Source organism: Artemia franciscana, chromosome 9 (assembly GCF_032884065.1).
Source record: "Artemia franciscana chromosome 9, ASM3288406v1, whole genome shotgun sequence".
NCBI classification, from domain to species: Eukaryota; Metazoa; Arthropoda; class Branchiopoda; order Anostraca; family Artemiidae; genus Artemia; species Artemia franciscana.
The window spans coordinates 10,966,959-10,994,286 of NC_088871.1; the positions used below are offsets into that span (position 1 = coordinate 10,966,959).

Genomic DNA, 27,328 nt, shown 5'->3' on the forward strand with positions numbered 1-27,328 from the left:
ATTCACCATTATTTCCAGAATCCCCCCACCCCCCTACATTCTCCTCTACTACAAAAACCTTTCCCTACATGCAATTCTCAAGTTGATATAATTTACTATATTTTTCATTAACCCATATTTGTTTTATCTAATTATTGGAGAGAACCACTCATTTGTCGACACGTTGTAAAAATAATTCTTTTCCTTGAATCCTGCAATTCGGGACAAAAGAGCCATAATGTGAAGCAGATCCTCGCCGATTTCTCCACACGCGGAACACGAGTAACAGAAACTGCTTAATCAGACGGTTGCCTATGTCGTTATGGTAAAATAACACATATAGTCCAAACACATTAGATGAAAGTATAAAATGTTCATTTCCTGTTCTGGGGTTTAAGTCCTTTTAAAAGGACTTGAAGAATTTGACCTCAGTACCGAAACGAACCACTCGTTGCAAAAAAAGCCTTTCCTTAAATCCTGCAATTCGGGATAAAGGGCCACAAAGTGAAGCAGATACTGCCCAGATTCTCTACACACGGGACATGAGCAAGACCCAACATCATTCTCACCCTCCCTAATTATTTCCTCCTTCTTCCAAGTGCTACAAAATCACCCCTCCATACGCCACTTAATTTCTTCAGTGTTTAGATGCGCTCTAAAACAAATAAGATATTCAAAGACCTCCTTCCATTACCGTTAAACTCCAAGAAACGTCGAAGATCCGACTTCACGTTATCATTTGTGAATGCAATATTTATAGAATCAATCGTAGAAATGTGTAATTAAACGCTTTGTTTTTAGATGGGTAACAAAGATAGGCTGGGAAATTCAAATTTACATAATATCTTCTAATAAAACGACCAATTCTGTCTAAATAAACTAACCAGAGTGCTTCTTGTTTATTCTTATTTATTGTTTATTCTTATTTATTGCTCTTTCACTGAGCCTGGCAACGCAAAATTGTTCTTTAATCCATCGAAAAACGAATCTAAAATCTCTGGAGGATATTTAGGCATTTTTATGTTCACTTTGAAGGATAAAGTAGGTTTCACATCGGATAAAAAAAATAATAATAACGTTTTTATAAAAATGTAATATTTCAAAGATGCAGCTAGATCAGAAGAAATGATCACCGAAAGAATAGTTTCTTTTAAGTTATCACTCATTCCTGGACACTAACGGATAGTATGGAATCCCCCTCACCCCTAAGCAAGTCAAACGGTCTCCAATGGCATTATTAAAGAATTCGTTGTAATTCTTAAGATTGAAATCACCAATATTTTGACGAAAAAAACACCATTCAATGTTGTAAACAAGGTGCATAGACACTTTTTTTTTAAATTCTATTGCCTTTGTGTAGTTGTTACTGTGAATGTCGAAATTCTCCTGTGAATTACCGAAATACCTTTTTTTCTCCTTGGATTTAGTCAGCATTGCCAGTCAGCTTTTTCAGTTTAATAAAAGGTTTGATGATGAAAGGTTAGGTTTTAGGTTAGCTTAGGTTTTTAACCCATTTCTGATATTTATAACCAAATTTAACCTAACATAATCTAACCTAACCATAGCTTTTGCTATCATAGCTTAAATAAGACGAAAACAGCTGACCCGCAAAGCTAATCGAACCAAGCAGAGAAAAAGGAATTTCGGACGTTCACCAATGAATGTTGACATTAACCAGATCTCGGACATTCACGGTAACATAGTGAATCAAGCCACTCAAATTGTCCTTAAATCCTTGGAAATAGAACTGATATTCCTGACTCTATGTAATATTTCAGCAGATTTCTCTGATCCGTTTAACCCTTTCAGACAAGCTTTTTGGCAATCTAGACTGAGCCCAAGCAAAAAGCAGGTTGTCCTGAGACAGGATGGGAAGATGTCAAAGATCTACAGAGAGTGGGGGGAGCTTGATGATAGGGAGGACGGAGTAAACCTCTGAATAGAGCAGGGCAAAGGAGGGACCTGCGTGACTATGTTGGTCTCAGGTGGCTTGGTGCTGGGTTGAGCTATCAAATACATTCCCAAAAAGTATTGAATTAATCTCTGATATTGTCTAAAACTTGTTTATTTCGAAAAGTAGCCTAAACGGGCTAAAAATGCTTTTCCTAATCACATAACCAATAGACAATGACGATAGGAAACTACATTATACTCGCCTATTTAAGAATGGTTGTTATTTATGGTCAATACGTTTAGTTACCTATTGTCTTTAAATCACAGGTTGGTCGAAAATAAAGTTGTTATGCATTATTATCTTTGTGTCAACTGGAACCAATCATTTCAATACAAATTAAATAAAAAAAACAGTTGTTTTTAACTGAAAGTAAGGAGCGACATTAACAATTAGAACGTACAGAACTTATTCCGTATATGAAAGGGGCTGCACCCTCCTCAATGTCCCGCTCTTTACGCTAAAGTTTTTTATTGCTTTAAATAATGACGAAGACCACACTGCCTTTCCATAATACAAATACAGAAGAGAGAATATTGAGAGAAAATAATAAACAATAACACACTTACAATCAAATTCTCTGTTAAAAATCCATTTTTTTCGTTAGCTGAACTCAGAAACTTTCTTTTCAGAAAATTTTTTTTCTGAACTGTTCGTTAAGAAGTAATGATGCCAAGTTGCTGAAGACGGCTCTTAGATATAGGACCGAAATATTCAAATATGTTTTGTTGGTTCACTGTCTTGGAAAAAAAGTCCTCATTATTCTCTCTTCTGTATTTGTATTATTGTTTTAAAAAGTAGAGTTGTGAGAAAGAGTCAAACTTTAGCGCAAAGAGCGGGGCATTGAGGAGGGGACAGCCCCTTTCATATACGGAATAATTTCTTTTCGTTCGAAGTGTTAATGTCGCTCCTTACTTTCAGGTAAGAAAAAAAACTTGTAAAAAACTTGAATCCTGTTAGTATATATATATATATATATATATATATATATATATATATATATATATACTTACATGATTCACTGGTAAAAACTTTGACAGTTTTCGCGTGAAACATTTTCTCACTTTGTCTTAAGCTTAGATTCTTCAATAAAAGTGTTCTGTCGTTTTTCAGAAACATTTTGAATATTCTCCAATAATCGTTTAATTCTACACCAACAAGACTGACCAGAATCATTCTCGTTTATTCTTATCTTTACCAACATGCTTTTTACGGAGCCAGGCAAGTCAAGATCATCCTTTGATCCTTAGAAAATACAGCCGAAATCCCTGACTCTAGCCTGCACTCTAATAAATTTCCCTTTCCAATTTTCTAACTTTCAAATCCAATAGGGGCCAAATATAAACCAAGATATCCTCAAATGGGGTAGGGAGATATCAAAGTCTAATTTGAGTCATCAGGGAGTACAAAGAGTTAAGATCTAAATAAAGTGGAGTATAAGAGGAGGATACACCTTGGAGGGTTTGGTATTGCCGCGTGGAGTAATAAGTAACCGTAGTAGTGTGAAACTATTGAAACTAGGTTTAAAGAGTTGTATTTTTTTTTCTGACACAATGCATTTCCACACGACAGACACTACGAAAATGCAGAATTTTTTTTTTTATCAAGTTGGTCAGTTGCACCCAATAAAGGTACCTGTTAAAAGCAAGTTTCTCTCAGAATTCAGAAAATTTCTCCCATTCCAGAAACTTTCTTCAGACGACACAAGCGATAACACAGGAAAAAAAAAGAAAAAAAAATGCCAGAAAGGAAAATTAACTCTAAAAAAATAAAAATATATCATTCAAAAACTTTTATTTTTATTCACCCAATGCTTTTTTTTCAATACTTAGATGGACACGTTTTTAACAGTTCAATTAAAGTTTTGCACTTCAGATGTGGGCTGCAAATGTCGGACTAAATATGAGTGAGTCTAACAAACTTCCGTCTTCCCGAGGAAATGCTACATGTTAACCAGTGGCGAAATTTCTTCAAAATCCTCGGGGGGGGGGGGGCGGGGGCAAATTTGGAGCCATTTTCCTAAATCAAGTGAAAATGACAGTAAAAACTGAAAAATGAGCCATTTGATACCGTCAAAGTACTATATAGTACCATAAAAGTACTATAAAGATACGTTTTAGCACTATAAAAGTAAATATAAATACTCAAGAAAACTGATCCGTTCCTGTTGATCCTTTAATTATGCGGGCTTGTGTTATTTTTCACAAGATGTTTGAAGAAATTAAATTTCAGCTGGGGGCAAATTGGGGAGGGGGGTCTGGGATGGGGCCAACTGAGGCCTGGGAGGGGCAGTTGACACCCCCCACCTGCCCCAAAGCAAAGTACGCCCCCAGTGTTAATCAAATTTATAGGTTTCAAGACATCAGTGATCTAAAAAACAAATGACTGAATCAAAAAAAGTTTATTCTTCAAAATCGCTTCCACTATCAGCTTTTTCCATCACCTTATCTGTTGGTTTACGAACATTTTCCTCTTCATCATCGCGATTTTCTTCAAAATCGCTTCCGCTATCACCTTGTTCCATTATATCTTCTATTGGTTTATTTACACCATCATCGCGACTTCCTTCAAAATAGTCTTCAAATTCACCCCCCTTCGACCATCGAGCTTCGAGTACGACCCGAAACTCAGCCAGCTTTTGTCCAAGATGTTTCTAAAAAATAATGACAAAAATAAAAAACGGTTTCTTAAAATTCTTATTTTACTTAATCCTATCCATTTTTTTTCTTCCTTAAATCCTGTTGGTTTTTGCACAGATATATTACCAAAATAGATGCCAGACAGTATGCGCAAAAACGTAAACAGCCACATCTAGGAGGAATAATAGAATCAATCAGTTTAGATAATCCGACCTAATAAAAAGGTTCGACCTTTTTAAACAGAGATACAGGTGAATTTGGATTGAACTCAATTTATGATAATTTACTGAGGTCAAATAAAGTAAATATCACCTCACCTAAGAGCTATGACCTCTGTCCACGTAATATGTCAGATAATTCTAATGAACCGGAACCGAAAAGGTCAAAGAGATTTGCCTCCGCTGTTGCATTGAAAAAAAATAAGAGCAATAAAATATATGTAATTAGTTTATTAGGTATAAATGTTGTTTATTTCTATTCATGTCTTTTAGTTTTACTGCTGATGATGAACATTGTATATGTGTTCGAAATATCCAGTTAAATAATTTTATATTTATTCACTGTCAATAAAAAAGGTTTCATCCCTATTTTGAACTGTTTTACTTTCGTCATGGAAAAGCAGTGTGGTCTTCGAAGTTATCTACGTGAAGAAAGTCGGGTCAGACTGCTGCTTTGCTACTGCATTTTCGACTATATATCTGAGAAGTGCAGACTTTTTGATATGACCTTGTAATTAAGGAAAAAATTAAAAATACTTACAGAAGTTTATTTTTTATCGAAAAAATAAGTTTTGTGCAAACTTATTCTAACTGTTCCTTAGTCTAACGATCTCGAGTTAAATTAGGACTGTAGTTCCTAGTTTTAAACTGGGAGGTGGGCTTCAAACTTGGGTACTCTCTCCTCCATCTTTTCACTGTAATCTCTTTTTCCTCTGCTGCTGTTCATAGCTGTCCCGTTACGTCATCTGGTTTTTCAATAAAATTTACCGGGTTTTTCAATTGGTTTTTCAATTCAATAAAATTTATTTTATTTCAATAAAATAAAATAATTCCATATTTGCTAAACACTTTGAGAAATGCTAATAGCCTACCAGAGTTCAAAAGTAAGATTAAAAGCTTCTTATTGGAAAATATTGAATTAGACCCTAATTTCGTGTGCCGATAGTTCTCTACCGGACCGAAAATATGGAATTATTTGCTAAATACATTGAGAAATGCTAATAGCCTACCAGAGTTCACAAGTAAGATTAAAAGCTTCTTATTGGAAAATATTGAATTAGATCCTAATTTCTTGTACCGATAGTTCTCTATGTTCTGTTTTATTAATTTACGTTTGTTTTCTTATCTTTTCCTTCTTCTTCTTTTCTTTTCTTACCTTATATTTCTTTTCTTGATGATTGAATGAATACTGCCACCCGTTACGGGCAGTGCTCTCTTAAGGTGTAGTTAGTTTACAGTGTGTGATTTTTTTTTGTTAATAAACAAATTGAATTGAAAGAAAAGCACAACAATCACAAGATCGAGACTGGTCTGGTCAAATTGATAAATTTGGGCGAAAGTGATAAATTCCATTTGGTCAGATTCTACCTTGCTTGTTTTGGGATCAATAATTTTTTTTTATAATTTAGAAAACCCCTGAACATTTTGTCGCTTGGACAAGCTAAATAAGCCAAGACTAGCCAAAAAGAAGCAGAAAAGACATGCAAGCATGATTTAAGCACAGCTAAACTGCGTGTCTCTATGATGTACTTACTTGTACTTGTGGCGGGAATCAGGCGTTTCCACCTCGCCCGGCATCGATGATCTTAGAGACCTTCTTGGACCATGTTGATCGATCTTGTGCCAGCTGCTCTGCAAAGGCGAGCCACTGTGTTGACCATCTGTGACCAAATTTTCTGAAACCCCCTATTGGTTCAAGGTCTGACTTGGCCAGGTTCCACCAGTTCTTCCTCTGTCCTCCTTGGCGTTTCTTCCAGTAGCTAATAGGCTCAACTAGAAGTATTTGGCGAGGCAGGTACTCTGGCGGTTTCCGCAATACATGGCCCAACCATTTCAAACGGCGTTCTTTAATAGTGAGCACAACATCTCTCTGAATATTGCACATTCGACGTATATTCACGTTGGAGATACGGTCACGTAGCTGTACTCTGAGAATTCTTCGTAGACAAGTATGCTCAAACACCTTAAGTGCATTCTCTTGTTGTAGTCTTGCCGACCATGTTTCGCACCCGTAAAGGAGAACGGTGCGGACTAGTGCCATGTAAATTCGAACTTTCGTTTGGACACTGATTTCACGGCGATTCCATAAGGGTTTCCGAAGAGAGGCAAAGACTGTCTGCGCTTTCTGTATTCTCTGTTGGATATCAGTGTCGGAAGATCCGTCAGTACAAAGCTGGGAGCCTAGGTATGTGAAACGGTTGACTTTTTCCAGCTGAACTTGGTTGATAGTTAGTGGGAATGGTCCTGTGTCGTGGTTAATAGCCATGAATTTCGTTTTAATTTGGCTTAAATTATTTTCACTATAAAGAGTTATATCGATCTTATCTTTGATATGTTCTTTTTTTCTAGAGGGGAGGGGGGCATGATACTAAAAAGGTTGTGAAATAACGACTTGGGCAAATAAGCACAAACAAAAAATAAATTATCTTTTTGCCAGACAAAAATGATGAATATTCTTCGAGATTCTCGCACGGAAGCTTTTTTATTTGAACATTCAGCTTTATTCAAAATGAGAATATATTATAAGCATTTTCAGACACGGAAAGGTAATCAAGAGACAGCCGTTGAAAAATCTCCCTCATTTTTCTCCCGACTATAGTAAATCAATTTGGACACACTGACTATTTATTTCCGATAAGCACGTAAATAATTACCGTCTCTATGGCAAGTTTCAGACACTGTGAGGGAGTAGACCAGATCTATATCACACCTGAACGGCCCTGGGAAGATCGATTAGGGCTTCCATCAGGAAAAAATGAGTGTTTTGTAGATCGAATACTTTAACTGAAGAGGAGCAGAATGGCCCTGGGGCCATTCATGGGTCACGTCTTGTCGGCCCTGGGGGTAAAGTGTGAAGACTATTCATAAAGTAAAGACAGTTGGTTTTGTATACATACTGAAACTAATTTTAACTTCGCAGCGGTATGTGGATAATTACCACAGGGAGTATGTTTTAAACAGGAAGAGGGAACAGAAAGGCTAAGACCTACTTCTTGACATCCGTGTTTGGGAAGTGTGAAGGATTTTCAACTGACAGTTATTCCCAGGCGTGCCACCCCTAGTGATTTTTATATTATCTAAAGAAAAGAAAATCCCTAAATCAGCACATAAATCACTAGATTATTGAAGAAAATCACTAAATCAATCAAAAAATCATTAAAATCTAGTGATTTTTTTTTCACCGGGCGGCAGCTTGGGTTATTCCGCAGTAATACGTGGATAGGTACCCTATCTAAATTATATTTCAGGCAAGGAGAGGGAGTTGCTCCACCTCTTGACGGCCCTGAGTTGAAAGTAGTTTCATAAGTACAGAGAAAGTGTTTTATGCATCAAATACTGATAGTTTCGTCACAGTAGTACATTGTTAAATTTTTCAGACAAGGAAAGGGGGGGGGGGCTCCAACTTTTGACGGCACTGAGTAGAAAGGATCTTCATGAGTAAAGAGGAAGGATTTTATACATCAAATACTAACAGTTTTGACACAGTAGTATATGTTCAAAGTATGTTTCAGATAGGGAGTGGGAATATAATATCGCAGCTCCACCTCTTGAAATGCCTGAGAGGAGAACTTGAAGGGTTTCGACGCAGTAGAAAAGGAGCACTTTGCATGCCAAATAATGACTGGTTATTTCCCAGCCAAGGATATGTACCATGTCTAGGGCATGTTTCAGTGTTAGAAAAGGGACAAGGCTTATTAAGGAATTAATCTTAAGCGAGGGGTATTCTTGCCAAAGAATACCTCTTGTTCTTCCCGAAAACGATGCTAGAAAGCCATGTTTCTTTGTATTTTGAAAATTAAAGAGGTATAAAATTTTTTTTTATACAAACACTAGTAAAAGAAAAAAACATTCAAGCTTTTTTTGCCTGTGTGTGCTGTGTGTGTTTCACACAACAGGAACAAAGAAATAACTAAGTAATTTATAACTAGGTAACAACTAGTTATTTAATAGGGATATTTCGACAACTGGCAACAATAGTCTTCTTTTATCAATTTTTTTAATTTTTATTTCCCATCGAGATACAACAAAAAACCTATCATGTAGTCTAGAGGCTTAAACTGAGCAACCCTTGACATCTTAATACATCTGACAGCTGCTAAATTGACAATAATGATATTAACAATAAGGCTGAGAAAATGAGAAGATTGAGGAAAATAGGAAAGAATAGGTGATGCAATAAAACACAAAAAAATTGAAAGGATTAAAAAATATAGATTGGTGTTTATTTTTATGTCTTTTAATTCTTTGCTTCAATAAGCCTCGAGAGAGACTCTATCAACATCTTGATGTATGTTCTATCAAGGCAGGAATAAAATCTCCAAACATATGATTACCGAACACCAGTGATGAAACAAGGATGGAATATTGAAAAAGAGGGAGAGGGCATAATACATAAAGAAAAAAAAACATAGAAAGAAGACACCATATGAAAAAAGCAATAGTAAAAATATAAACATATGTTACAAATAGGGTAGAAAATAAAGAACTTACCAATATTCTAGCTTGTTCACAATTTATGACCTTTCCTTTTTTACAGACGACAAAATCCTTGATTAAATGTATTACCCCTGTAAAAAAGAGGCTGCATTAGAAAGTATGAAAGCAAGGAACTAAAAGAGAGAAGGGTAAGAGACAATAAGCAAGACACTAAAGAAAATTGAGATGGTATAAGAAAGGGAGGTGTGCAATACCGCCTGCTACTATTTCCTATGTTTTCTATTTTCATTTAAAAAAGCAAAAAAAAGGTCTTATTTCTGTTTTCGATGTTTTTCTTTGCTGAATTTTTTCTCTAGGGTAATTATTTTGCTCCGTCTTACTTTTTTTTCTTTTGTATTAGTTTTCAACAAATTGACATTTTTTTAAGGTTTATTTTGCCAATAATCGTTATTATTATGTTCTGATTGAAGCTGGAGTTGAATCTAGTCGAATCTGCAGTCAGGTTTCATGTTGCCTGAAGAAGAAATATATCTTTATATGGGCAATTATTCGGTTCGCTTCTTTTCCTCATCAGATTTGATACATTCGCTTCTCCAGCCGGCAAAACGATTTCTTAGATCAAAAACATAAAATAGTTTAAAACAAAAAAATATTCATTTAATTTTGGTAAGGAACACATTGACACATATAACAGAATAAATAATAATTCATTGAATTATTGAAAAAAATTATTGTTTAAAATGATGCACCAAAAAGAAGAAAGAAATCTTTAATCGCAACAGGTCAAAAAGATTAAAAACAAGCAAAACTTGTAGAATTTACAAAAAAAACTAAAAACGCCAATTAAAACACGATGAGATAAAGATGGGAATTACCATAGATAAGAAAGAAGAGAGAAACTATTAGAATGGTTTACTAATTTTTCCACTGTTGTAGGGGACTGTAGTTTTTTTCACATTTTGAAGGCAGCCTTGGAGGGAGGAGGGGGACAAGAAAAGTGCACATCGAGAGATAGCATAGGTTGGGCAGGATCTGGATGCGGGGTGTCTTTTGCGAAAAAAGTTTTTCCTTGCAAAGGTTAAGCAGTACACCTTTTTATGGCACTTGGTATTAACCAAGTGACATATAGCAATCGCCAATTCTGTCGGTCTGTCTGTCGGTCTGTCTGTCTGTCGGTCCCGGTTTTGCTACTTTAGGCACTTCCAGGTAAGCTAGGACGATGAAATTTGGCAAGCGTATCAGGGACCGGACCAGATTAAATTAGAAATAGTCGTTTTTCCGATTTGACCATCTGGGGGGGTGGGGGGGGGGGGGCCGGTTAATTCGCAAAAAATAGAAAAAAATGAAGTATTTTTAACTTATGAGCGGGTGATAGGATCTTAATGAAATTTAATGTTTGGAATGATTTTGTGTCTCAGAGCTCTTATTTAAAATCCCGACCGGATCTGATGACATTGGGGGGAGTTGGAGGGGGGATACCTAAAGTCCCGGTTTTGCTACTTAAGGCACTTCCAGGTAAGCTAGGACGATGAAATTTGGCAAGCGTATCAGGGACGGGACCAGCTTAAATTAGAAATAGTCATTTTCCCAATTTGACCATCTGGGGGGGGGGGAGTGGGGGCCGGTTAATTCGGAAAAATGGAAAAAATGAGGTATTTTTAACTTATGAATGGGTGATGGGATCTTAATGAAATTTGCTGTTTGGAATGATATTGTGTCTCAGAGCTCTTATTTTAAATCCCGACCGGATCTGATGACATTGGGGGGAGTTGGAGGGGGATACCTAAAGTCCCGGTTTTGCTACTTAAGGCACTTCCAGGTAAGCTAGGACGATGAAATTTGGCAAGCGTATCAGGGACGGGACCAGCTTAAATTAGAAATAGTCATTTTCCCAATTTGACCATCTGGGGGGGGGAGTGGGGGCCGGTTAATTCGGAAAAATGGAAAAAATGAGGTATTTTTAACTTATGAATGGGTGATGGGATCTTAATGAAATTTGCTGTTTGGAATGATATTGTGTCTCAGAGCTCTTATTTTAAATCCCGACCGGATCTGATGACATTGGGGGGAGTTGGAGGGGGATACCTAAAGTCCCGGTTTTGCTACTTAAGGCACTTCCAGGTAAGCTAGGACGATGAAATTTGGCAAGCGTATCAGGGACGGGACCAGCTTAAATTAGAAATAGTCATTTTCCCAATTTGACCATCTGGGGGGGGGGGGGAGTGGGGGCCGGTTAATTCGGAAAAATGGAAAAAATGAGGTATTTTTAACTTATGAATGGGTGATGGGATCTTAATGAAATTTGCTGTTTGGAATGATATTGTGTCTCAAAGCTCTTATTTTAAATCCCGACTAGTAATTCTTAAAAAATAGAAAAATGAGGTATTTTCAACTTACGAACGGGTGATCGGATCTCAATGAAATTTGACGTTTAGGAGGATATCGTGTCTTAGAGCTCTTATTTTAAATCCCAACCGGATCTGGTGACGGGGGCAGGGAGTTGGGAGGGGGAAACCTAAAACTTGGAAAACACTTAGAGTGGAGGGATCGGGATGAAACTTGGTGGGAAAAATAAGCACAAGTCCTAGATACATAATTGACATAACCGGAACGGATCTTCTCTGTTTTGGGGAGTTTGGGGGGGGACTAGGGTTAATTCTGAAAAAATAGAAAAAATGAGGTATTTGTAACTTACGAAGGAGTGATCGGATCTTAATGAAATTTGAAGTTTGGAACTATATAGTGTCTCAGAGCTCTTATTTTTAATCCTGACTGGATCCAGTGACATTGGGGGGAATTGGGGGGGGGGACCTAAAATTTTGGAAACACTTAGAGTGGAGGGATCGGGATGAAAGTTGGTGGGGAAAATAAGAACAAGTCCTAGATACGTGATCGACATAACCGGGACGGATCCGTTCTCTTTGGGGGAGTTGGGGAGGGTTAATTCTGCACAAATTAGAAAAGTGAGGTATTTTTAACTTACGAAGGAGTGATCGGATCTTAATGAAATTTGAAGTTTGGAAGTATATCGTGTCTCAGAGCTCTTATTTTTAATCCTGACTGGATCCGGTGACATTGGGGGGAATCGGGGGGGGGACCTAAAATTTTGAAAACGCTTAGAGTGGAGGGATCGGGATGAAAGTTGGTAGGGAAAATAAGCACAAGTCCTAGATACGTGATTGACATAACCGGGACGGATCCGCTCTCTTTGGGGGAGTGGGGGCGAGGGTTAATTCTGAAAGATTAGAAAAATGATGTATTTTTAACTTACGAGTTAAGAAGGAAACATGTTTGAGAAGGAAGCATGATAAGAAAACAATTTACAATATGCATAACAATTGTAGCAAACAGATTTTGCATGAAACCCCCTATATTTACCCCCCCCTTAATGTGTAAATATACAGTCGAAATTATATATTTCCCCTCTATTCCCCCAATGCGTCTCTCTTGTTTCATACCTTGTACTTATTAATTGAATTAACTGTTTAAAAGAAGAACCGGAAAACAAGTGATGGGTGACAGAATGCATTGGTTTTATATAATTTGGACTAAATATTTGCTTTTTAGGGGAAGGGGGGTTGGCGGTAAAGTATAGGGGGGATCCATGCAAAAGGTGTTAGCTACAGCTATTGTGCGTATTATGAAATGTTTTCTTAACATGTTTCCTTCTCTAGGCTTATACCCCTAAGCTGTAACTATTGCTGACGAAATTGGAATTCCCTAATCCAGCGGATGTAACTGTTCCAGTCATCTATGCAGTCAGCACAGTAAAGGGAAAATATTTTTACACTGTGACAGTCATCAATGATGATTTCACATTCATGAACTTAGCTATTGACTTTTAATTAGTTCCCATGTCCTTTGGGCACAGACAACGCGGACCCCAGTTATTGCTTACATGTTCAAAGGCCGCCTTTTCAAATGCGCAATTTAAATACGTATTTAAAACGTTTTCCATGAATTTGATGAGCAGAAATGGAAGTCATTCAAGAATCTATGTCAAAAGATAAGGATAAAATTGTAACTGAAGTGTATGAAAAAATTCCTACCTATAAAGAACGGTGTCGATAATTCAAAAGGGTAAGGTAATCATTTTTGATATTATTCTAAAGTCTGGTGTTGAATATTTCGATAGCCTTGCAGACTCAAAGGACTGCAGGTACATACACAGGCTCTTGGTTCGTTTTTTAGGGGGGGGGGGTGATTAACATGTTCGAAATGATAAATCGTAGACTAAAACAAATCATGGGGACTCAACAAGACTTTGGAGGAGTATCAATTCTCTTCTTTGGAGACCTGTACCAGTTGCGACCTGTACCAGACCGTTATGTATTCCAACCTCCTACTAGCCCATACGAAGCTCTCCTCCCTAATTTCTGGCAAGATAACGTAATTATGTTTGAACTTGACGAAATAATGAGACAAAAAGAGGACAAAAAATTCGCCGAAGCTTTGAATTCAAACTAGTAAAGTCGTTAAAGCACCATTGACAGTTCAACATCTTTTCATGTCCAATACTTCGGTAGACAAGTTTAATGCAGTAGTGCATCAAAACTTGACAACAGAGAAGAAACACTATACCGCGAAAGATTCCGTAAAAGGTGATGTCGTCCAATCCGTTAAACAATATCTTCTCGAAAAGGTCAAACATCTACCAATTAGTGAGACACAAGGCTTACCATTTGATTTAAGACTCGCTATTAAGGAACGCGTAGAATTGACCGTCAACATAGAAGCTATTGATCATCTTGCTAATGGATCAGGAGGAACTGTACAAGCTCTCAGCGACAATATTATCTGGATCCTGTTTAACGATAAAAATGCTGGTAAAATTACTAGAAACAACTTCAAAAGTAGATTCCCAAATGAAGTACTCAGAGACTGGACTCCAATGTTCCGCACAGTAAGGATGTTCAGAATAATGAAAAAAGAAGGGACTGAAATTGAAAGATTCCAATTCCCTTTATGACCATCATCTGCCAAAACCGTACACAAAGCACAGGGAGACACCTCAGAAGAAGTAGCAATAGACCTAGCAGGTTCTAGAGCATTTCCTCACATTCATTATGTCTCCTTAACCAGAGCCAAATCGCTCCAAGGTTTGAAGATAGTTCAACTTAATGAAACAAAGATATCAGTATCTCCAGATGTACAAGAAGAGATGAAAAGACTACGACAGGTACCATTCACTGACCAAACACACAAATTCGACCATAGAAACTTTAAAGTCATTTATCAAAATGTTCGATCGCTTCGAAGGTACATCAAAGACTTAAAAGTACACCCCAGACTTGTTGAAGCAGACGTACTATTCTTGTCGGAAACACGACTTGTACCTTCAATAAACAGCGAAACGCTTATAATGCCCGGTTTCAAACTATTTAGAAACGATAACCCAGGCAACAACCTGTATGGCTCGGCTGCGTACGTATCTGAAACCCTTAGCTCAGAGCTTTATAAAGTCGAAAACTACAGGTGTAACAGCATTGAGTTAATAAAAGTTACAATAGAGCATCCACAACAGACAAATTTCATATTCTGTATTTACAAGCCAAACCACGTGCGCATTAATACACTCATTAACTGCATTAGCGACTTACTAACCCCATGTATTGACAACGGTCATACAATATTGTTAGGTGACTTTAATATAAACAGTAAAGAAACAACAAATACTGAATACAATACTTTACAACATGCCCTTAGTAATCTTCGACTTCTACAGCTCATACAAGAGCCCGCTACAATTAACGCCTCAACAATAGATCTGATTTTTACAAACATACTTTCTGATCAACAACATTCCGGAGTCCTAGAACAATATTACAGCGACCATTATCCCATTTTCATCACTTTTCCAAAATGTGCTAAAAAAGATAAAACACCAAAAAGAAAAATTCGACAAGAATAAAACAATGAAACAATAAAAACAAGAAGAATACAATAGAATTCACGAAGAAGAAAAAAAAAAAAAACGCCGAATGTAACTAATTTATCTTCTTTACAGGTAGAATACCGAACAAGAAGAGACTACAGAAACATTGTATTTTCAAATTTATCTTTATAATAATTGCCAATAAACAAAGTAAAGCAAATTCGATAACTCGAGTACCGAGTCTAATTTTAGGTTCTGACCTTCTCACAAGTGCCAAATGAGCTCTTGGCTCTTCCGACCTCGTCACAAGTGCCATATATGCTCTTAGCTCTTGTTTGAAAAATAGAGGCACACTAAATTCTCCTGCACTGAAGTTTTTTTTTTTTTAACAAGACCTTCTTCTGAAGCACACATCATGGGACTTCACTCTCTACAAAGTAACCGTTACCGTTACGGTTAACATGTAACCGTTGTAACAAAGTAACAGTAAACATGAAATCTGATCGATTAGATTCGTTTAGTTGGACGAGGAAACTTACACAACTATATCTATCCTTAAAAAACTAGAAGAAACTGGGAATTCTAAACCTATATGAACAAGACTTTCACATGTAATTACGCAGGTGTTGGTATACGTAACAGCCAAATTATAAAAAAAGAAACTGGTGGAAAAAAAGAGGAAAAAATCAGCTATAAACATAGGGCACCATAGGTTTCCCTTTGAAGGTGAAGTTGCCTTTGGGAATTAGCAGATTGTTAATGTTTGGATTTTTACGGACATAAAAGCGTTGCCAAATTTAACAAAAATAATTGTACCTACTTGTTTTCACGAATTTATGTGGCAACACTGACGAAAATGTAGTAGTGTCCTAAAACTTCTAAAGTTTGAAACAACCAAAAGAAAATCTTGGAAAATCACAGTTCTCAGGCACGAATAGACCTAAGATGGATCCTGGGGGAAAAGGATATTTTTATTCTGATGTCCTTGGTATTTCAAAAATTGCACGAAGGGATTTTTTTTTGGATGGATACAATTTTCTCTAACTCCTCCTGTGAAATGCCAGAAAACTTCTACTGCTCCAATCTAGATTTACATAACCACAACGAAAACTGGCGTTTTATAGCCACCTTATTCAAGTTCTTCATCTGAGTGAAGTTAGGTTAATTCCAATGAAATATACCCAAGTATGATGAAAATAAAACTCTTTAGTAACAAAATTATGGAAACTACAAAAGAAAATTATGGAATTCAACCCCCAAACGCCTTATATTAAATAGTTTCTAATCTAACCTAGCCAAAATACCAACTAAAATATTTAATTAAAATACAGCTTCATTGTAGTGTAGTGTATATACAATCTCTCACGCTAAAGTTGATTATTACCAAGTACATACAGAAATACAGAAAGAAACTGGTTCTATCAAATCAAGAAATTGAGTGGGGTGGCTATAAGACATAACCCAAAACTTATAAACCAAATCGTAAGTTTTCCTCTGTTCGAAGCACCCATGTTTCAGATCCATACTTGACCTCTGTAGCTTCAATATTCTTATCTTGGTTCGCAGACTTATCTTCCTTTCCTTCCAATTTTTTGCAACAATGCAAAAAAAACCCAGGACCTTGGCTATTCTACTTTTAACATCTTCACTGCAACCACCGTCTATACTAACAATGCTACCAAATTAAATGAGACTGTTCACCTGACCGTAAATCCAGCAAAATCTCCGCTCCTTTTTCGTTATATCGAACCATTTACTCATTGAAGAAAGCACAAACCAATAAAAAGTGGGTATAAAAAATAAGAAGATTGAAGAGAAGAAGCGATTTTGAAGTATTCTACACCCATTCCAAAAATAGATAGAATATATCATGCAATTTTCCTGTTTTGAGGGGTTGAGTTATCATAGCAGGGTAAGATAAAGATTAAAGAAAATAATGTGGAAATAAATGAAAGTAGTAGCAACTGTGGAAGGGTCACCCTGCGATGGGAGTACACGGAAAAACAGAATGGGACTAGGATGTACCAGTAATTACTTTATGTGGATTTGGTCTGGCAGCAATATCTATAGCACACGATAGCAGTTCACCCCCTGCGATTGGGAAGCGTCCACTAGGCGTATATTAGAGGATTTTCCCGTCTAAAATTCCTTGGGTGTTTTTTTAACTTAATTTAAATAACACTGAGTCAAACTCCAAGTCGGAACCAAGCAAATCTAAAATCAACAGCAATCTTTTTTGAAAACAAAAACAAAAAAATAAATAATTTCCTTTCACCTTTAATTCACTTTGCCAATATTACCCTTTCCATGTAGGGGAGTTCCCCAAGGATAAATGCATAGGTGGGGGGGGGGGAGAATTGCCTGCAGGCGGAAACTTTCTGATGGCAATGGAATCTGCCGGATATCAAAGATTTTATTCAATACGAAACACGCATACGAGGATGGTTCAAATTTCAACTAGCCTTGATTTCTTATTCTCAGAAAAGGATGTTAAGGCAAGTGAAGGGATCAATAATGCTTAGTATATATTTTTGGTCGCACCTCATAGCCTCCTGATCCGCTCTTCACCCACATTTTATAAGAAACGAATATGAGAGAGCAGCGTTGTGACATAACGAATATTTACCAACTTTGCCCAATTGCTTTACGCCTGTGGACATATAGTATAAATAAGTTCCAAATACGGAAATTCTTAAATATAAACAAATCTAAAATATATGCTGAAGCAAAATTCTCGCCCTCTTCTAGCAAAATTATGCGGATTCTAGCAAATTCTAAAAGAATTCTGCGAAGCGTTAAGCTAGTTGTGACACTCAAACGCTCAGCAAAACTCGAGAAATCATTATAGTTATTAAAGAGAAACTGTGGCATATATATATATATATATATATATATATATATATATATATATATATATATATATATATATATATATATGTGTGTGTTTTTGTGCGTGTACAGTATATATGTGAAGAAATAAATTTTTTTTTTGTTACTTTCACCCGAATTTCCTACTTCGAATGCCATAAATATATAATCTCTAAAGAAACAAAATTAAAACAGAAAATTTAGTTTTCACCTCAATTTTATAGTGTATATTGCTTGTGTAATGGGATCTCAAAAAAGTTTGCTTCGTCGTTGAAATAACGGAACCATTTGGGATTCAACTAAGTTAAGATATCTAATCTAAACGTTTTAGAATTTATCCAATATAAATCGAAAATGAGAATGAAATGAACGAAAATCCTCTTGGAAATAAATTTTATCGGAATTCATTCTTTCAGTTAAAGAGTTTTTACAATGGAATTTAATTTAAAAGTTTAAAATTTCTGAAAGTCATAATATATATATATATATATATATATATATATATATATATCTATTTAACCCAATTATACATAAAAACAAATAGTGGAGTTAAACACAAACGAAAATCAAACATTACACAAACGAAAATTACACAAAAAAAAAACAATAAATCACCAAAAACAATCAAACAACAATAACACTAAATAAATAAAATTAATGAAGCAACGGAACTAAACAATGATGATGCGACAAGCGCCGATACGCTGTTTCCGAAATCCTTTTGTGTAAACCAGTCAGTTTTTCAGTAATAATAAGTTGTTTGCTATAAATTCTCGCTCTATAAAATTTTTTTTTTGGAGTTTCACCCCATTTTGCACTGTATATTGTTTGTGTGATCGGATTTTAAAAAGCTTGATTTGTTTAAGAAATTGTGGCACCATTTGGGATTCCATTGAATTCCCTTTGGCATTCATTTATCCATTTCCGCAAAATTTGAATTTTCGCAGAATTTGGGATATCTAAACATCCGAGTGTTTATCCAATATATACAGTAACTGAAATGAATAAATTCTGTTGGAAACAAAATTTGGTCATGATTCTTTCTTTTCAGTTAAAAATTTATTTTAATGAAATTCGAATATTCATTAGGTGCCTCTTAGTATTCTACGAAAGGTTCGATCAGTAAGTTACCCGAAATATTAGATGTAACCGTTCCAGAGATCAATACAAATAGCGGCACCATTTGGGATTCCAACGAATTCCTGTTCGCATTCATTTATCCATTTCCGCAAAATTTGAATTTTCGCAGAATTTAGGATATCTAAACATCCGTATGTTTATCCAATAAATACAGAAACTGAAATGAACAAATTCTGCTGGAAACAAAATTTGGTCCTGATTCTTTCTTTTCAGTTAGAAAATTATTTTAATGAAATTCAAATATCAAAATGCTGAGAGTCAAAGTGAGTTTTACTAGGTAGATTGATAGTGCTCTGATTCTTTTTTCATTACTTGTTACATTTTGTATTGTGCGTTTTTTGTATGATGGATTTTTAAAATCTTAGTTGTTTTTAAGATAGAGGCACCATCTGGGGGTTCTGAATCGATTTTGGCGTTGATTTTCCTTTCAGACAAAATTTGAGTTTTTAGAACGCATTCTGAAAATTCATTTGATAATTTGGTAGTGATGTAAAACTATCAATTAGAAAAACAAAGTAGAATGTGATTGTAGGACTTCCAATAAAATCGTATTTCAAAAATATTCCAAAAAATTGAGACTCAGCAATGAGCTGAATTCCCATTGTAAGACACAGATTCAATTAAAAAACAAATTTATTCAACTGAAAGCAAGGAAAAACATTAAAACTTAAAGGCAAGTACATATGTATATGATATGCACTTGCATATGCTCATGCAAATACTGTGTTCTCTGCCTCTTAGGGAGGCGAGGGTTGCAGTTTCAGGATGAAGGAATTTCGCAAGTTTCGTGTTGTCTTAAATTATCCGTTCTGTTCTGTTATTAGCTACTAATTAATCCCTCGTTATATTACTAAGTCAAATTAAAATGAGCATTACGAAATTATGTGTTGCACGGATTTAAAGAAGCTGTTAATGAGCAATGAGATATTTTTTTTTTAATTTGCTTGATTAAGCATTTATTAAAGTAATATAAGGATTAAAGTAATAGCTATAATTTATATCAACTACACTAGATACACTAGGCGGTTGTTTTAACAAACCGCCTAATGTCCCTTGAATATAGATCTAATGACAGCAACCTAATTGTGTGGAATGTTCCGTGTGAAAGCCAAAATGAAGCTAAAGTTATTTTTGAAAAAATTTGTGAGGACGGTCTGCAGATGTCTGAAGTACCGAAGTTCTCTATTGTGATGGTAAAGAAGGAGAAAAATTTTTTTAAAGTGAATGTTCGGTCATCTGATGTTAAGGTAGATATATTAAAAAGAGGTAAACGGCTGAAAGGCAAGTCAGTAGCTAATCACATTAACATTCATTTGAGCACCTATTTCTATTCGTGTTGCTAGGAAAAAGTTATTTGCAATGAAGGATAAATTGACTGCACTGGGTATATCGTCTTGGGTTTCAAATTCCGTTCCGCCAGTTATTCGTGTCGAAAGAGCAAATGGAGTGAAAGCTGTTTATCAATGTGACCAATTAATTCCCGAAATAAGCCAACCAATGTGTTTAGGAGGTGTTCCACAGTGAAATTATAATTATGTTGTATGTCCATGTAAATGTTTTTTTTTGTTTTTGTTTTGTGTTTTTTTTTTCTTTTTCCCTTTGCTTATATTTTTTTCTTTTAAATGTATGTTTGTAGATGTTGTTTTTGTTGTCAAGATTAATTTATGTCAAAGAGAAAAGTAAATAATTTCCCTTTTTTCCCCCCTTTTAGTGTGAGTGTGTGGTGCATTTGTGTGTGTATATTGTGTAGGTATCCGGTAAATAAATATTGAGAATTATGTTAGTTTGCAACTCATTCCTTCCTTGGCCGATATTGGAAAGGAAAAGTATTGCTTGTATCTTTTTTCTGTTTGTATATTTTCTTAATCTATTTTCTTTTAATTCACTTATTGCTTGTGTTAAGGATAGTTATTTCAGTCATATTATTGTTGGTTATATTTATTTCCGTTTTTTAAAGGAAGTTATTAAGGGCTCTTTTAACTTTCATTCGTCCCGGGATTTACTGAGAAGAATAATATTGGATAGTTATGATGATTTTTTCTCACTTGACCAGTACCGTTTAAATGATTTTGAAAATGGTTGTAGATTTTGATAGATTGCGTCCACTTGAGAATAGTCCACTTAATTTGGCCCATTTGGAGATAATAGATGAAAGTAGAGGGATTGATGATTTTGTTGTAGAGGAAAGTAAAATAGCAGTACGCTATATTAGCCCGGTTGATATTTCTGAATCGATGCCTAATGATTCTCTTACGGTTTTCCACTTGAATTGTCGGGGACTGCAAAGCAGTGTAACATATTTAAATGAACTATGTATGTTTTCTGGAATTCAAATATTAGCTCTAACTGAAACTTGGTTACAGAATCATAATTCTAGTTTATTAGAAATAGGTAATTATCGATTGTGTCTTAAGAATAGGGAGACTCGTCAGCATGGTGGACTGGGTGCTTACATTAGAAAAGACTTGCTAGCTATAGAAAGAGATGATTTAAGGGTTAATAGAGAAATGGTATTTGAGAGCTTGGTATTAGAGGTTAGCAAGAAATCCAAGGTGTTTTATTTGGTTGTTGTTTATAGACCTCCATCGAGCAACATTAATGAATTTTTTATGTTACTAGAAGAACAGTTGGACATGATTAGGAGTAGAAACTTACCTATATTTGTGTGTGGTGATTTCAATATTGACCTAATGAATCTGTTTATTAATACAGAAGTTAGCCAGTTTTTAAATATTATGCTGAGTTATGGGTTGAAGCCTACGATTACAGTCCCAACTAGGGTTACTATGAATTCAGCATCGTTGATTGATAATATTTTTGCTAATGTCAGTTACTATAATGCAAGTGTGATAATAAATGAAGTATCTGACCATTTTGGGATATTTTTGAGTGTTCAAAATTTTTTTAGTAAAGGTACTAGGCTTAACTCAAATTCACAAAATAGATATAAAAAAGTGATCATTGATAATAATGTGCTCATTCTTTATAAAGTAAAGTTAGAGAAATGTAATTTTGAATTTTTAAATAGTAATGAACTAGATATTAATGCTAAGTTTCAAAACTGGTATTCAATTATAAATAGTTTATTGATTGATTGTAGTATTTGTAAAAATGCAACTCGTCGTAGAGAAACTCCAAAGAAACCCTGGATCACCCAAGCTCTTTTAAAGGCTATTATTAGAAGAAGATATTTGTTCAAAATGTGTGCGGCTAGTAATAGCGTAAGTGATAAAACAGAATACAAGATTTATAGTAACCAGTTAAATGCACTACTTCGTAAAGCCAAAGCTGATTACTATCGTAATAAATTTAAATCTTGTGAAGGTAACCCTAGAAAAACATGGCAAATTATAAAATCCGTCGTAAGTCCTAATAATGATGGTATATTTCCTGACGGTATACATAATGATAGTACAACTGCTGATAGAATGTGCCGTCATTTTGCTAATGTGGGAAAGGATTTGGTCCAAAGTATAGTTATTTCTGAGCATGAAGGTAGTTTTAAGAAATATTTATCGAATGCAAGTGATGTTTCGGCGTATTTGAAGCCAATCAACGCTTCTGAGCTTTCTGAAACATTGAAAAATTTAAAAATTGGAGCTTCAGGCTCTGATTTTGTAACAGTTAAAACTTTAAAGTATATTTACCCTGTTATTTCCGGTCATTTAGTGTATTTATTTAATGAATGTTTAAGGACTGGGGTGTTTCCAAGTTGTTTTAAAATTGCAAAAGTTATTCCTGTCTATAAAGGTGGAGATAAAAATGTACTAGGAAATTATAGGCCCATTTCTTTATTACCAGTAGTATCTAGATTGTTTGAGAAATTGATAGTTAAGAGAATGGTTGAATTTTTGGAGAGTAAATCATTTTTTAATCCAAATCAATTTGGTTTTCGGAAGGGTTTATCTACTGAGCATGCTGTTTTATTTTTGACAACTTTTGTGAATGATGCGTTGGATAATGGTATGAAAGTCGCTTCTGTTTTTCTTGATATTGTAAAAGCTTTTGACTGCGTTGACAATTTTATACTCATTGCCAAATTAGAAAATTACGGTTTTAGAGGACCATTTCTTGAATTTCTGTCCTAGCTTTTAAAAGAAAGAACTCAATATGTACAACTAGGAGATAATGTTTCTTCAGTCAGTAGTGTTAAATTTGGAGTACCTCAAGGATCTGTTCTTGGTCCCCTGTTATTTTTAATTTTTATAAATGATTTATGTAGAGCTTTTAATATGATTTCGTATGATCTTGACATTGGATGTGACGGGGAAAAAGTAATTGTCCCCAGCTTTGCGGATGATACTCATATAACTGTGGCTGCACGAACAGGAATTCAGCTGTTGAGTCGTATTAGTTCTTGTCTGGAGTTTGTACACAATTGGATGAAGCTTAATAAGTTAAATTTGAATTATAGTAAATCTTGCTTTTTATTGTATGGTAGGAGCTCAAATTATTACCCTTGGATAGACAGACTTAATATTGCTGATATGGGTATTCTAAGAATGAATTGTACAAAATATCTAGGAGTTTTAATTGATGAATGTCTCAGCTTTAGAGAACATATAGATTATATTAGTCTTAAACTCGCTAGGAATGTTGGCATTTTAAGAAAGTTGCAGTATATTTTCCCAAGAGATATTTTAAGAACAATGTATTATTCCTTAATTCATCCTTATCTGCTATATTGTTGCAATGTTTGGGGAAGTACATTTCCTTCTCATCTCGATCGTGTTCGAGTTTTGCAGAATAAAGCGCTTCGAGTGTTATGTGGTGTAGGTTTTAAAGACTCGGTACAAAAGAGGTATATAGATTGCAAAATCTTGCCTTTAGCAGGACTTATTATTTTTTATCGAAGCCTGTTTATATATAAATATTTTCAAAATTGTTTACCAATATGTTTTAAAAGTATGTTTGAATTAGGAAGTGATATTCATACACATTCTACGAGACAGTCCGATATAATTCGTCGTCCGCTTACTATTACTCGTAGATCTCAATTCTCTATTCGGCATCTAGGACCCCATGCATGGAATTGTTTACCTACGACTTTGAGAAACTTGAATAGCTTTCTTGAATTTCGGCGGGAATTAAAGCTATTTTGCCTTGATATTTATGGTTTTGATAGTTGAGTGGACCTCAAGTGGAGCCAAGATGTTGGTTTTGATTTTGGCGATACTGGTTAAGTGGTTTTAGTTTCTTTTTGTTTTGTCTCTTTTGAAGTGTAAATCCGTTTCGATTTAAATGCAGGGTAATTGATTTTTTCTTCTTCTTCTTTCTTTCTTTTTTCTTTTTCTTTTCTTTTCTTTTTATTTTTTCTTCTTTTTCGTATTGTTTTATATGTATGTGTATTGGGGTTGTAAGCCCAAACAAGCTTTGCTTCGGGCCATTTGCTTGTTTTGTTGTGTTATTTATATTAATAAACCCATCTTTCTCTCTCTAAAAAAATAAATATAAGTAAGAGCAACATCAAAGACTTATAAAAATTCAGTATGCACTTCTTTTATTGCTTGTTTTTAATTGCTATATTTTGAATGTATTTAACATTTCCTCTTCGGTGTTAATAAGCTATAGGGTTTCTTTTTTTGCCCATTAGCCATATTTGAACTGTAATTTCAATACCAATGTTCAATTACGAAAGAACAGTTTATTTAAAAGACGGCTGAAGGGAATCTTAACACAATAAATGATATTCCGACAAGTACCGTCCAGTGGATAGGGGGATATTCCACCCTTCAGGATTTTTGTAAGCGCCTCCCAAAAAATGAAAAACGACTTCTTCTGGTGTTTCATAGAAAAAATTTGAAATACAGCAAAATTACCCCTTTCCTAAATTCCCATGAATTATCACTGCTGATCCGATTTATCACTTATATTTATATCTCGTATGCTTTTTACAACTCGAAAATGACAGAGCTATTAAACTTGAACAAAATTAGTTCAATTTTAGCTCCACAGGCAGCGCCGTTTCAAAACTATTGAACAGAGTGGCTTTCAGAAGGACAGTGGCGACGTTGAGGCGGGGGCAAGGGGGGCAATTGCCACCCAATAATTTGGAAAAAAAAACAATAGCTTATTAAGTAAATTTAAAAGTCTTGCTCGTTTTAAGAGCCAAAATTGCTCTTTACTTTGAGCAGATATTTTTTTAAATTAATTCATGCTCGTTTTTAACATAAAGAAAACGAGAAAGATAGGGGTCCATTATACTTCATAATATGTTCCACATTAATATTTTCTCATGTATACTGCCTTTGAAACCTTCTCAGTAAGTAAAGATTTGAGCCTGTTTTGCCACATTTGCCCGTATCAATTGTTTCCCCTGATATTTAAGGTTTTTTACTTTCTAAAATCTATCAGTTCAAGATTAGATTTTCTTGTTGTAAAACTTTAAAAAGTGGAAATGTATACAACCTCTACATCTGCAAATAGGATAGAAATGGAATCATCGAAGAATAATAAGGTAGATATACAGTGAATATAATTTCCTGAATGACAATGAAATTATTGAAAAAGAAAACAAAACAAGCGCTGATAACGTCCTATTCCTTACGTTTTGGATTCACATAACAACCCATAAATGTAGAACTACTACTACTACTACTAATAACTCACTGCAGCACCAAGCCGCCTGAGCCCAACACAGCTACGCACGCTCCTCCTCCAACATAACCTTTTCAAGGCCTCCCTCTTTACACCCTCCCACGAAGTTCCTAGTTCCTTTAAATCTTTATTTATGAAATCCTCCAACCCGGACGAGGACGACCTGCTTTCTGTGTAGCCCAAGACGGTTGGCCAAAAAGGACAATTTTCGGCAATCTGTCATCTTTCATCCGCAGAACGTGGCCTAGCCATCTCAACCTTTCAAGCAGTACCTTTCTATTGTTATCAACCTTTCTATTGTTATCAGTTTTATCAAGCAGCACTAGGAGACTGAGCTTTGCTTGTGAAGGGAATTATAGACATAAAAACGATATCAAGTTTAACCCCCGTCCGTAAATGTATACCCCCCTACCCTGATTCACACAAGAAAAACTTCTGTGTAATTTTTATATAATTCGTTTTTAACAAAGATACAAATGGGAAGGTAATTTTCAAACTCTAGGAGTCAATTTTCCCTTCCGGTTGAAATCCCTGGCATTTTAATCAATTTAAGGTTTCTGGCGCAATGATGCCTAGATTTGCTCAGATCTTTCAGATATTAAATATAAAAAAAAAGTTTTTTAACTGCAAGTAAGGAGCGACATTAAAACTTAAAACGAACAGAAATTATTCCGTATATGAAAGGGGTTGTCCCCTACGCAACGCCCCGCTCTTTACGCTAAAGTTTGATTCTGTCACAACTCTACTTTTTAAAACAATAAGAAAAAATTAGCGTAAAGAGCGAAGCGTTGCAGAGGGGACAGCCCCTTTCATATACGGAATAATTTTTGTTCGTTTAATTCTTAATGTCGCTCCATACTTGCAGTCAAAAAACTTGTTTTTTTTTATCTAATTTCTGAACGTTTTTGAATTAATACATGTTTAGATTTTGGCTCACCGCACATGAATAATTAAAACGAAATTTGCATGTAATTTCTTTTTTGCTAAATGACTCATAGTTTTGATCGGACGATTTTGATTAAAAAAGGGGTGGGGAAGGAGGCCTAGTTGACATCCGATTTTTGGTTACTTTAAAATGCAACTAGATTTTTTTTGTGAGCGTTTTTGTTAGTAATAAACATACATACCTTACGAATTAACTTACGTAACGAACTTCTACATTTCTGTAATTTTATTACCTATTTTAGGGGGGCTTGGTACCTCGTCAATACCTCGCTCCCTACACTAAAGCTTGAATTTTATCCTAAATCTTTAAGAATGACCCCTGAATAACAAATGCCGTAGAATAAATAGTTGAAATTAGTAAAAATACTTTAGCGTAAAGAGCAAGGTATTGTGGAGGAGATGAACTCCCTTGTACACATAATATTTTATGTTCGTTTTAAGTTTTAATGCTAATCATCACTTCCAGCAGAAAAAAATTATTTATTTTCTCATTGTTTTGTTTTAAATAATGCTAGAAAATCCTGCGCCATAATTCATAAAAATTATCTTCCCTCATGATAAATTCCTCCATGGAAAGATCCTCCCACGTAACCCCTTCCCCCGACTCCCCCACTCGAACGCGAAAAAGTCCCCCTGAAAACGTCTGTACACTTCATAATAACCATTACTATATGTAAAC

At 35.2% G+C, this 27,328-nt stretch overlaps 1 protein-coding gene across 1 annotated transcript in view; it reads right to left on the reverse strand.

Annotated features, from left to right (window-relative positions):
* Positions 1–4,316: 4,316 nt before the first annotated feature.
* LOC136030991 (mRNA turnover protein 4 homolog) overlaps positions 4,317–27,328 on the reverse strand; it is a 49,798-nt gene continuing 26,786 nt past the window's right edge. Inside the window, exons 5-6 of the mRNA XM_065710152.1 lie at positions 9,279–9,355; positions 4,317–4,583 (exon numbers count right to left, since the gene is read on the reverse strand). Coding sequence (XP_065566224.1) covers positions 4,332–4,583; positions 9,279–9,355 — 329 coding nt within the window. The 3' untranslated portion in view covers positions 4,317–4,331. The remainder of the gene's footprint in view (positions 4,584–9,278; positions 9,356–27,328) is intronic.